General features: G+C 49.3%; 1 protein-coding gene across 1 annotated transcript in view; it reads right to left on the bottom strand.

Moving 5' to 3' along the window:
• Nucleotides 1-3,933: 3,933 nt before the first annotated feature.
• Nucleotides 3,934-13,239, bottom strand: part of LOC139048536 (uncharacterized) — a 19,120-nt gene continuing 9,814 nt past the window's right edge. The window contains exons 4-9 of the mRNA XM_070522939.1: nt 12,306-12,465; nt 10,843-10,970; nt 9,427-9,553; nt 7,364-7,546; nt 5,220-5,348; nt 3,934-4,274 (exon numbers count right to left, since the gene is read on the bottom strand). Of these exons, the coding sequence (XP_070379040.1) occupies nt 4,077-4,274; nt 5,220-5,348; nt 7,364-7,546; nt 9,427-9,553; nt 10,843-10,970; nt 12,306-12,465 (925 nt within the window). The 3' untranslated portion in view covers nt 3,934-4,076. The remainder of the gene's footprint in view (nt 4,275-5,219; nt 5,349-7,363; nt 7,547-9,426; nt 9,554-10,842; nt 10,971-12,305; nt 12,466-13,239) is intronic.

The following is a 13,239-nucleotide window of genomic DNA, read 5'->3' as shown; positions in this document are numbered from 1 at the left end:
CTCGCTGCTTATCTTGCCTATGAGGGCGCTTAGTGCACTCCCAGGTTACATGTATTAGGGTGGGTGTGCCACTGCACCAAGGGCTGTTGGCCCTACAGCGAGTCGAGTACATGGAGTTTAGCATTTTTAACGCGATAGCGTTAAGGAGCTCGTGTCGCAGAAAAGCCGGTGTCGTCGGCGTTGGCCGTGAGCGATAAATCCCAGCAGGCACTTCATGAATAAAAAACAACTTGCAACATGGGCTGGGTGGAAATCGAACCAGGGTCTCCGGAGTGTGAGACGGAGACTCTACCACTCAACCACGAGTTCGATGCTTCGAAGCGGTACAAAAGCGTCTCTAGTGAATGCGGTGTTGCCTTAGAAACGAGCTGTTTCTAAGGCTCAGGCGTGCGTCGCTTGCTCAGGCGCACATTTCGTTGCCGCGCCGAACGCGGCGCTGCTCGACGCTCACCGCGTCCGATGCGGGGCGCGTAGTCGCTGCGCCGTATTAGATGGGGGAATACCCCGGTCTGTATTTGTGCCACTCGGCTTCCCAACTAAGTTGTGGGGGAGGCCGTAAGTCTGCATGTAAATTGGGGTGGATGTCTGTAGATAGTGTCAGAAGCTTTAAAAATTAGAGGGCGCTTAAGCTTCGCCTTCAAGAGTGGAACGCGATAGCGTTATCGCACCCCGTTTGCACCGCCCACTCATTCGCTCGGCATGCTCTTGGCGAGACGAAGGGGAGAAGCGGGCGAGTGGCGCGCCACCTGTTGGGACAGTGCCGTACATCGCGAGGAGGGGTCTTCTGTGTTTGCCGCAAGATGGCTCTGCGTGTGCGCCAAGCGCAGAAGAAATGTAGCAGAAACGTACTTCGCTACTCGTTTAACTGCGACTTCTGTAATTTACACGCTCACAATTACCGATATACACCGCAGTACTTTCGAAGGCAACACTGCATTCACTAGAGGCGTTTTTGTCCCCCTTTGACCCATCGAACTCGTGGCTTAGTAGTAGTGTCTCCGTCACACACTCCGGAGACCCTAGTTCGATTCCCACCCAGCCCATGCAAGTTGTTTTTATTTATGAATTGCCTTCAGAGGTCTCGCTCACGGCCAACGCCGACGACGACACCGGCTTTTCTGCGACACGAGCTCCTTAACGCAGTCGCGTTAATATGCCAGGAAGCGGCGCGTATACAACCGAACGCCGAGCGCAGCGAGAGATGAAAGGCGGCGATAGTGGAGAGAGCACTAGGAGGAATGTGGAGGAGGAGGGTATGGCGAAAGCGTGAGAAGAAAAGCTTAGCGCCGCGCAAGACGGGCTTTGCGGCGACGATGTCTACGAGATGGCATCATGGTCCGGATAAAGTCATCGTCCAGATAAAACTGACAAGCAAGGTCTGCTAAAAAAATACAAACGGATCCAGCGCAGTAACGGGCGGCACGCGTGAAGTTTCATGCCACGAGGATGAGCGCGGCACACTTTGCCAACTGTCCCGATCGGTTTTCTTCGGGCGACTCCCGAATCGCGACTAACCCTCCCGATTTTACGGGCATGGCCACAAGTATCCCGTAAAACTGCCCCAACCCCCTCGCAAAAAAAAAACAAGAAAATGACCCGCGACACGCAACCGCATCGCAATTGCCACTATGCGCTAGGTGGCTAGCCGAAGTCGGATTTAAATCCAAGCCATTTGTGAGTAGACAGTGTAGGCCTAACTCGGTTCGCTTCATATCGAGACGCGCTCGTTGAGGAGTGTGCCTGATGCAAATACCTAATGTGCGTTGATTCGTCGTGTTGCGCGGTGGAGCATACTTTAAGACTGGAAAGGGGACCAATAGTACATGTCCCTTGATTACACACGTACCGTCCAATGTCATTGTACGAACAGAGCTGTTTCTGGTGGTTCTCGCCCCCCCCCCCCCCCCCCCCCGATTAAATAAACAAGCGGATATACAGACGAGAGCGAGAAACTCTCAGTGCGAATGCAGTGCGAATTAAGGTGACCCGATTGGCCAGTGCAAAGAAACGCCGGATAAATAGTAAATTAAGGCGGCCCGATCGGCCAGTACTTTTACAGGGCAAACACCAGATACAGTAAGAATTAAGGGCCCGGTTGTACATAATACAAACAAACACCAGATAGTGCGAATTAGGGCGGGCTGATTGGCCAGTAATAAACGTTGTGCAAACGACAGATGTAGTGCAAATTAACGCGGCCAAATTGGCCAGTAATAGAAATAGTGCAAACAGCTAATATGTAGTGCGAATTAAGGTGACCCGATTGGCCAGTAATAGACGTAGTGCAAACACCAAGTATAGTGTAAATTAAGGCGGCCCCATTGGCCAGTAATAGAGATGGTGCAAACAGCTAATATGCAGTGCGAATTAAAGGGACCCGATTGGCCAGTATTAGACAGTGCGTGCTGATTAAGGTGGCCCGATCGACAGTATTAGAAATAGTGCAAATACCAGATATAGTGCGAATTAAGGCAATCCGATTGGCCAATATTAGAGACAGTGCAAACACCAGATATTGTGCCAAGTAAGGCGGCCCGATTGACCAGTATTAGAAAGTGCAAACAAACACCGGATACAGTGCGAATTAAGGCAACCTGATTGGCCAGTAATAGACGTAGTGCAAACAAACACCAGATATATAGTGCGAATTAAGGCGGCCGGATTGGCCAGAATAGCCAAACAGTGCAAAAACAGCAGATATACTACGAATTAAGGCGGGGGCCCTATTAATCATGCAGCGTTAGACATAGTGAAAACAGACACAAGATATGAACGGGAAAAATTGCCATCCACCTGAATTGTAGCGCGAAGCTACAAAGGAAACCCATACGGATTTCTCAGAACGAAAGCCTCGCAGTTGAGGAAAAATTCGTCCTGGTCCGGGACATGAACCCGGGACCAACGCCTTTCCGGGCGGTCGCTCAACAATCTGAGCTAACCAGGAGGCTAGCCGATCGCAGAGCGAGTGCGAATTATCAACTCGAGGCACTGGGACAGTGAATATGAAAAAATCAATTCTGCGGAAGCCCGCAAGGTGGAGGAAAGTACATGAAAGGGAAAATTTGCTTCCACCCGAGTTGTAGCACGAAGCTACAAAGGAAACCCGTACGGAATTCTGAGAAAGAAAGCCACGCCGTTAAAGGAAAATTCGTCCTGGTCCGGAACGAAATCTAGCGAGATCGGTTTGGGAACTCGCAAGCGCCAATTTTCGGTCATATGCAATCGCTTCAGCTTGTTGCAGCCACCGTTGCCTGGTGCCTCATCCTTGGCTCGAGGAATGCAACTGCTGTCGCCTATGTACGACTCTGGGCGAGTGATTCAGCCCATGTACACTGGTGCTTGCGCTGCAGCTAGTGAGTGCGAAAAACTGACTACTACAGCCATGTGTGATCTGTACACAACACAAACGCCTAACGTGCGATTCTTACAGCGCAGCTGTTTACTTGACGGACCTGTATGAATGAGCCGTATGCGTAGTCTCGTAGAGGGGTGGGTGGGTGGGGGGGGGGGGCAGTATGTGGCCTGGCTAACGTCCGTAAAGTGAACATAAAAACATGGCGGCGCTTCGTGGTCTCGTAGGGGGGGGGGGGGGAAGGGGGTTCTGTACTTCTGTACGGAATCTGTAGCGGAATCGGTTGATCAATCTATCGATCGATCGATTGATTCGTGATGTTTATGCGCCAAAGCAACACTGGGGCTATGAGGGACGTTGCGGAGAGCTCCGGATGAGTGTACAAATAAAAAAAAAATTCTGGGTTTCTTAAGTGCCAAAACCGCGGTCTGATTATGCAGGCACGACGTAGTGGGGCAGATTCCGGATTAATTTTGACCACCGTTGTTTTTTTAATTATTATTATATACGCACCTAAATCTAATGAGCACACGAACGTTTCCGCATACGAGCATTTCCCGCCGCAGCGTCTTCCGTCACCGCGGCGGGTGGGAAGGGAATGCACGCAGGCAAAGAGCGTGTCCATAATAAGCGAATTTCTCTTTCCATTAAGTGCGGAAAAATTTTAGGCTGTCAGCGTCCGTCTGCGCGTGATGCGGCCGACGGCCGCGGGGGTGCGCCACCGTCACGAGGCCGGGGACTCCAGGCCTCTGCTGACTGCGGCTCCCCGGAGCTCCTTGAAGCGGTCCGTGAGCCATCGCACGGCGGCCACCCGGTCGAAGGCCCCGTACAGGTTGTCCGGACACAGGTTGAACACGTCCTCGTAGTCGATGTCGAAAAGCGCGAAGCTCAGCCCGCGGTGAGCGCGGTGAGCCAGCACCACCTGCTCGCGCCCGCGGTGACGTCATCTGTCTCTTCTCTTTCTCATCTCTTTCTCATCTCTCTCTCTCTCTTCTCTTTCTCATCTTTCTCATCTCTCTTTCTCATCTTCTCATCTATTTCTCTTTCTCATCTGTCACCTTCTCTTTTCGTGCGTAGTTAGCGTTTTTTTATCTTCATAGAGATTGAACTGCTTCGTACTTTCAAAGGGGTCAAAAAGAGAGCTTAGTAAGGTTGGACCATTTTTCCAGCGCTCGTAACGGGCGCCGTGAACGCGAACTCCGTGAGGTGGGTACTTATCCACCCCTGTTGGCGGGCAATTCGAAATCGGGAACTGTTTTACGTAACTATCCTTGAACTAAATTACTGGCGACACGATCGTGCATATGCCGGATATTATTACGGTCCCCTAGGCTATGTGTATTACTTAAAAAAAATAATCATCGAAAATTTGGTGCCTGCACTTTTTGAACAAACTGCACGTGGGCCGATCGGGCTGAGCCACGTATATTCTTTGGACACGGGTGCCCCTAATGATTGCGCCAAGCGCGAAACACGCGAACTCACAAAAACAAAAAATGTGGAGTGAGTGAGAGAGAGAGAGAGAGAGAGAGAGAGAGAGAGAGAGAGAGAGAGAGAGAGGTTACTTGGCGCGCGCATCCCTAAATTCTCGTGTAGAATGCGTCGCTTACACGAGCGGTATCCGCGTGTGTTATCCGACCTGCCTTGTCCCTAGAATCCCTTACCATTACCAAGCTGTTCGTTGATATGGCTGCAGAGCGCTTGTAAACTCGATAATGCGAGAAGAGACATATTTCAGGGTACAAAGGCTGCAGGTGTCGCCGCGAACGCATTTTGTATTATTGCTCCGGACTAACGGCAACCTCGATTCCTCTGCAATCCTGCGATGTACCTGGCGTACGTAAGTGGGGAGCATGTCCTCCCCTACCTTTTGCGTGATGCTGCTGAGGGTGTCGAAGACGAAGGTGCGGTCGCATTCCCTGCAGAACGTGTAATTGAAGAAGTGGCCTTCCTCGAAGGTCGTCATATGGCTCTGGTAGGTGGTGTTCTCGCAGACCTGGTCAGAGAAGAATAATAAAAAAAGAACTTTCGGTTGAATTTATCTCTTGACGACAACGTCAGGGACGAGAACACATAATGAGGGCTCAACATCATCATAATCATTGTGGGCGTCGTCTTTATCATGGGCATCAACAAGGGCATAGCTGTCATCATCGTGCACATCTACACCATTACATCATTTATTTATTTATTTATTTATTTATTTATTTATTTATTTATTAGCATTACCCTCAGGGGCCAGAGGCATTACAGAAGGGAGTGGAACATACGGGAAAAAGGACACGATACAGGTTTTTCTTCTGCTAATACAATGTTAGCTAAAAAGGTGAGATAACAGCGGGAAGCAACAAAAAATTCATGAAATTGAGTGATAACAAATATAATTACATAGTTGGTTAGTTACATTGCAATACACTTGTGTTTAAAACATTATGAAACTGGGAATCACTATTCCACTAGTCACTAGTCACAGTCACAGTGGACGTGACTGATCCCGGAAGGTGGTTCCAGTCCTGTGAGGTGCGGGGTACAAATGATTGATAACATGTCTGCGTTGAGCACGACATTATTCCCACCTTTTGCGCATGATCGGAACGAGGGGAAATGTATGATGGAGGAAGAATAAGGTCGTTATGTAGGGCGGGACTGTGGTATATATTGTGGAAAAGACATAGGCGGAGAAAACTTGCGGTGACAGGCGAGTGACGCAAGCTGTAGGGACTCTTTCATTAAAGTGATACTGGCAGTACGACTATAGTTTCCTAGAATGAAGCGGACAGAGTTATTTTGGACAAGCTCGAGGGCAGAGGTTAATATAGCAGTGCTTGGGTCCGAGATGCAAGAGGCATATTCGAGTTTACTTCGGACTAAAGATTTGTAAAGGAGGAGCTTTAAAGAAACGGGAGCAGATGAAAAATTGCGGTGGAGGTAACCTAACGAGTGGTTTCCATTGCGAATTATTTTGCTAATATGAAGAGACCAAGAAAGAGAGGAAGTTATTTGGACACCTATGTAGCAATAGGATATGTTACGGATTCGAGAGCGGAATTCTCGAGCAAGTAGGAAGTGGGGCAAGAAGTTGTACGGGAGATACGTAATACCTTACATTTAGTTGTGGTGAGTTCCTTCACCCAGACTTTACACGAGTTTTAGATATACAGTTGATATCGTTTTGAAGGATCGTAACATAATTTTAGTCAGTAATTTCTCGGAAGACCACACAATCGTCGGCGAATAAGTGAATGTTACAGGTCACGCATTACGGCGAGTCATTAATATAGATGAGAAACATACAAAGAATTTGTATTTTCATCCACTTTCATTTCCGTTGATTTATCGTTTATTTATTTCATTTATTAAGTAGAAGAAATTTCCCCTATGTCCTCCTGGGTGTCAGTGTTTGTTGGCTTTGACATAACACACACACACACACACACACACACACACACACACACACACACACACATATATATATATATATATATATATATATATATATATATATATATATATATATATCGCAATTATTTATGTATTACTGCGAATGTTCTCGTGATCACGAAATCAGCCAATAGTGTTGATGGGTCCAGCTACTCGTGATGACGCTGCATGGCGACATCGCGGAAGCGACAGCAAGCCACTGTTCCCTGCTTTCGACACGCGATTGTAAACTCCCGGTGGCATGCCGTGCAGTAACATTCAGCTCACGTGTTCACGGGAGCCTCGTTAACAGATCGGCAACGTTTTCTTTTTTTACTGTTTTCCAATAGCGTTTCAGTTGGTCAGGGCAGAAAGCTGGGCTAGTTGGTGCGTCATCGTCAATCAAAAGGCTAGCGCGAATGACATGGACGCAGACAGATTGGCGCTCGTCCTGTCGTCTTCTCTGTCCGTGTCCATGTAATTCGCGCTAGACTTTTGATTAAAGTTTCAGTGGGTCCCGTCAGGATGGTCACGGAGTGCGCAAACAGTCTATGTAGAGACTACACGGTGTGACGCATGTGCGTACATTACCTCAGTGTAGCTGCCGACGGTCGGATCGCCGACAATGTAGCCACACGGCTTGCCCGGTGCAAAGTAGACCTCGTGCGCGTTCTTTTCCGGCCTGTACCAAAACCCCTTGAGGGTGAACGACACGGCCACCGGGACGTTCAGGTCCAGGTATCCCCGGTCGGAGATCCGCTTGATCACATCGATCTGCGCACGCGTTTTTGCAGGCTTGAGTTTTTATTTACTGGCGCAATACGGGTTGATCATATTGCATACCACGTTGTATCACGGAAACAGCTAGGGAACACGCGGACAAAAAGAATGCTGCGCTTGCGCGATTCTCGCAGGCGATTTATTTCGAGACCGACCACGCATTTACAAATTGTCCTGAAGGCGGTGCTGCAGGGAAAAAAAAGAATGTCTGCGAGCGGAGGGGAGGGGGAGGTGTCACCATACCATCTTCATATATTTATTTATTTATTTGTTTATTGCGGTAGCAATTCCACGGACACTCCAGACGCACATCTGCCGTCGGCGTCGACGTGATGTTCTGCATGAGGTGCGAGAGCGATAACATCGTCGCCGCGTGCCGTATGCTGTACGTGCGAGTAAAAGCGAGCGGGAGTGAGCCGACGACGACGGCTCAACTTTGCCCGCGCAAGGGAGCAAAGCGGGGAGGAAGCGCGCCGTCTTCAGTCGCGCGCAAGGCAACGGTGGAAGGGGAGGGGCTCCGGTTCTACTCCGGCGGTGGCTGCGTAGGGTGCTGCCGCCCAGGCCCCATCTTCAATCCGATGTGTGGCCGCGCAAGGGAGCAAAGCGGGGAGGAAGCGCGCCGTCTTCAGTCGCGCGCAAGGCACCGAGGGGAGGGGAGCGAAGGGGCTCGGGTTCTACTCCGGCGGCGGCTGCGTAGGGCGCTGCCGCCCAGGCCCTATCTTCAATCCGATGTGTGATGAGTACCGTAGGGATGGACGAATAATTTTTTTTCTTGGTTTAACGATTAATCATTCATCATTTCGGCGTTTAATCGATCAATAGCTGCCGATTCGAGATTTCTCATCGATTAATTGACCGATCTGGTCTTTCTGATTGTAACTAGATCACATTTACCAACACAAGTTGTACCCGTAGCTCCCACGCCTTGAAAATAACGCCGATTAGTGCCGGCACTAACACATTCAAGAATAGTTCTTTTCCACGTACAATAGAGCTTTGCGATTCTCTACCCGGTAATATTCGTTCACTATCACTAAAATGTTTCGTAGCTGCCACTGATAAGCAGTTCGCTAACATGTAAAGCCCTTCTTTTTGATCATTCATCTTTCTGTGTTTGTGTGTTTTTAATGTGTATGTATAGTAACGTATAATATTCCCCACTCCTGCTATAGCCCTCTCTTGGGCTGCAGTATATGTTAATAAATAAATAAATAAATAAATAAATAAATAAATAAATAAATAAATAAATAAGTGATTGGAACTCAATGAATCAATGATTGGCAAGGAGTTCCAATGAATGATTGGAACTCCTTGACACACTCGGCGATCATCTCAAAGAGCTGTAGTTTGGATTTGGCACGATAGAAGTGTACATGCGATTGTGGCCTGTATTGGTCAAAGCATCGGGATGCTATGCTGTGCTGGGATTCCGACGTTGGATCCCATCATCGAGCAAGTTATTAACGTTTTGTTGTTGTTGTTAAAATGTGGCCTATTCGGCCAGACAGCTGCGTCACCCAGCCGCACCCAGCGACACCCAACAGAAATAAAAAAAATTTGGGAGGGCTCGCAAAGTAAGCTTCAAGAATAGGCGAATCGTAGTCGTGACCACGCCTCTACGCGCTCAATCGTGAGGCGCCTATGGAGAAGCGCGATAGGCAATACGGACAACCGGTATGGCGAGATGAATCGCGACTGCCTCACTTCGCCTAAGTCGCCTCTCGCCTGGATATAGAGCTTTCCGACGCCCGCGTCACCTTCGTCCTCACCTCGTGAGGTGAGGATGGCCTCGCGAGGGCGCCCATATGTCTGGCCGGTTGTCGAAATCAATGGGACCTTGCAGTCGAGAAATGAAAACAAGGAGGCTGACTCACGATGGGAAGCTCGTGGCTGTCGTACTTGTGGTCCCAAGTGGTCGGTCCCGTGATTCTGCAGTCGAAGGTGTACTGGTACGTTTCCTCCATGTGGGTCGTCGCCACGAGCATGTCCACCTTGAAGTCTCTGGGTTTCGACAATCAGAATATATATTTACATATATACATGCGGATCTCGCGCGCTGTGCGGATATATATATATATATATATATATATATATATATATATATATATATATATATATATATATATATATATATACATGCGAATCCCGCGCACTCTGGTGATCGCGGTGGACGGGACAATTTCTCGTCCGGCTTACATCGCGCAGTCAATAGGCGCTCTTGATCGCACGGTGGAAATAGAATTGCATTCGCAATTTCCTGCGATAAAGCATCAAGTTTGGAGAAGTTGGTCCATTCCGACATTATAGAAGCCTGCACGCAAAAAAAAGCGCAACTTTCCTCGCCTTCTTCGTCGGCGTTTCTACACGCAGCCACGTCTATAGTTTAGGAATGACTTATGCCTCTTTCATACACCCGTATTTGCACGGGTGTGCGAACAAGGTCTAAGTGACCCGAAAATATAGACAGGGCTCTGGGTATGACCACTACCCAAGAAGGTAGTACGGGTACATGTTTTGTTTTACCTGCAGGCCTCTATAGTTTCGGAATTAAGCAACTTGTCTAAACCAGTGTTTCGTTGCGAAGCGTTGAGGCCAGTAATGCAAATCGAGGAAAAATTGTGCGGCCCGCCCCCTGTCGCGGTGTTCTCCGCGATCAAGTAGCCTCGTCGGATAAAGCAAATTCTGCGAGTTTTCCAGAACCCGAAAACGCTCTAGACTACCGATTGAACGCTTGGCTTAATTGTTTGCGCCCGTTTAAAGGGGCACTAAAGAAAAAAAAGGTAATTTCAGCTGCATTACACTGCGTTACTTTTCTACAATACTAAAATAAAAAGCCATTCTTACCTCTACATAAGGCTTGCTCTAAAAGCGAGAAAAGAAGCATAATCGAAAGACGGGTGGGGAAGCCGTGCTGTCATGAACTTCGACCGCTTGCATGCTCAGGGGTAATTAATTTCTTTATCGGTAAAAAAAGGGCCCAAATCGTATTCTACAGGAGCCGAAGGCTGAACTTAGCAAATTACAAAAAACTCTTGCTGAGCCAGGACAGCCGCCCCCACCTCACCCCCCCCCCCCCGTCGTACCCCCGTGCCACCACTGGGGCTCCTGCTGAAAAAAAATGGCAATGGCGTTTGGTTTTCATTTTATATCCACTTATTGAACCTTTCATGGTCAAAGTAACGATGATATAGTTTTGAAAGAATATTTCCTCAGTCTAAATTAACGAGTTCCTTGTCTGTCTGTCCCTATTGCCTTTTCAAGGCCGAAAAAAAAAAGAAGGGCGAGCTCACTTGACTATGTGGTCGATCATGTCTAGCTGCTGCTTGTTGTAGGAAGGCAGCATCCGGACGGCGTACACGATCCCTCCCAAGAGGTACGGTCGTCCGGCGTCCCTCTGCCTCTGGTGCTGGCGCAGCACCTGGAGGACGCGGGATGGTCACGTGAGACAAAGGAGGCCGCGTTAAAAGTGCGGGCCACACCGGACAATCAGTCAATGCGAGCGCAGAACGGGCTGGGAAATATGTCGTCGCTGTTCTGGTCCGGTATTTTGTAGCGATGCCTTTTCCGATTCTATGCTTTTTCTGGCTTTTCGCTCCTGGCCAGTGGCCAGAGCGACGTTCTGCCCACATTATCAATGGGATCAGGCGGCCGTGTGTGGTGGATGACAAGAATAGCATAGATTAAGGCATAAGGCATCGCTACAACATAGCGGCCCGGGGTTAACCCCTTTGCTCGCCCAGTGATTCTTGTAGAAAATCGCAAGGTGTATACGCACACACAAAGTGTACAAGGTGTACGTAATACAAGATGTGTACTTCACGAGGTTTACGTATACAGCCATTGTGGGGAAAAAAAATATTGTGCGCTGCTCCCGCAAGCTTCCTTCACATGCGTACATCTGCGTATCTTCTACGCGGCGGTTCCTACGAAAGAACCGTGCGCGCGGACCGTGGCGAGGAGAGCGGCCGCGGCTCTAGGCATCGGCTTGGCAGTGAGTCAGCATCTTTGGCGGCGGCACATGGAATGGCAGTGCCGTCGTCACTGGTAACCGATAGGCTCGACGCACGGTTGAAAGCGCTGCAATACGATAGCCCATGCACGAGTGCAGTCGTGTGGTTTTATTTCATATTCCGCGAGCTTTCTTTAAACAACTGAAAAAAAAAATCGTCACGCAGCATGTACGTGCGTTGCCACAAAAAAATTCATCGGCCGTTTCTGAACCTCCTCTTAAAATTATGGGGTTTTACGTGCCAAAACCACTTTCTGATTATGAGGCACGCCGTATAGTGGAGGACTCGGAAATTTCGACGCCCTGGGGTTCTTTAACGTGCACCTAAATCTAAGTACACGGGTGTTTTCGCCCCCATCGAAATGCGGCCGCCGTGGCCGGGATTCGATCCCGCGACCTCGTGCTCAGCAGCCTAACACCATAACCACTGAGCAACCGCGGCGGGTAACCTCCTCTACAACGCAGCAAAACGCAGTTGGCCCTAAAGTGAAAAATAAAAAAAAGTTTCGCTTAATTCACCTTAGTTAACGAATTAAGCGATATATAAAGGATACTCTAAGGAGCGCCACATGACGGCAAACTACATGCCGTTGGTTTTATTCAGCTGCAGCTAACAATTTTTTTTAAATCCTTGGCACAAGTTACGTGAAAGACCCTGTATAAATACTATGTTAGTACGGTTATTATTTTATTTTACGAAGCTTTTAGAGCTCGGGTAATGCGTAAGTGGCGACGAACACCGACCCTGAAAAGATTCAGCGTCGCCTTGTGGTGCAGCACGTTGTAACTCCAGCCCGACCAGTCGTTCAGCACGCCGTAGTGCACGACGCCGTTCTCCTCGAACGGAGCAAGCATTCGGGTCCCGTTCGGCTCGCTCAACATCGCGGCGGCGCCCTCGGCGAACCTGCGTAGCGGGAGCACTAAGCAAGATGTTTCCCACCCAGTGTAGAGACATTAGAGACATTTAGCGTGTCCGGTATTCGGGCAAGCGCGGGCGGTTTTCCGCTTTAGCGGGGGCGTCAAGGTGAGCGGCCAGATTGGTGGCGCCAGCTGGTGGCGCAAAGCTCAACCACACAAACACAGAACTAATTACTATATTCTGCTTAGCTGCTGGCGTAAATTTTCGACAGTGGCGTAATCGTGTTCACAATTACGCCGCTGCCAAAAATTTGCACGAGTGGCGAAGCAGGATATGTTGAGTTACTGCAGTTTTCGCTATGCGTTTGTCTGGTTGAGCTCTACAACACCAGGCGGCTTCCCCGCTCACGTTTACGCCCCCGACCATCCGGTAATCCGCCCAAACCGCTCCCGTTTACCGGAATAGCGTACAAGCTAAAAGTCTCTATTTGCCCCTGGTGCGGCGCCAAGCCCACCTTATATCACATTACATGGGAATGCGTTCAGAATCAACAATTCCTTCAAATAAAAAAACCCGAGTGCGGAGCAGTGGGAGAGGGTGCTCTCCAGCAGCGACCCGAAAGTCCAGCATGGACTAGTAAGGCACGCTTGCCGAGTAGCCACCCTCAGTGGTGCCCTGGAATAGGGGCGTCGGCCCTGCGCAGATGGGGAAGAAGAGCGTGAAGATGGCCGACCACATCTGCCACCGCTAATTTCTACCCAATTAGAGCAAATAAAGTTTTTCCTCCTCCTCCTCCTCCTCGCGGCGGCGCCCTCGGCG

This window comes from Dermacentor albipictus, chromosome 8 (genome assembly GCF_038994185.2).
Source record: "Dermacentor albipictus isolate Rhodes 1998 colony chromosome 8, USDA_Dalb.pri_finalv2, whole genome shotgun sequence".
Taxonomy (NCBI): Eukaryota; Metazoa; Arthropoda; class Arachnida; order Ixodida; family Ixodidae; genus Dermacentor; species Dermacentor albipictus.
This window is presented reverse-complemented; position numbering and strand designations above follow the sequence as displayed.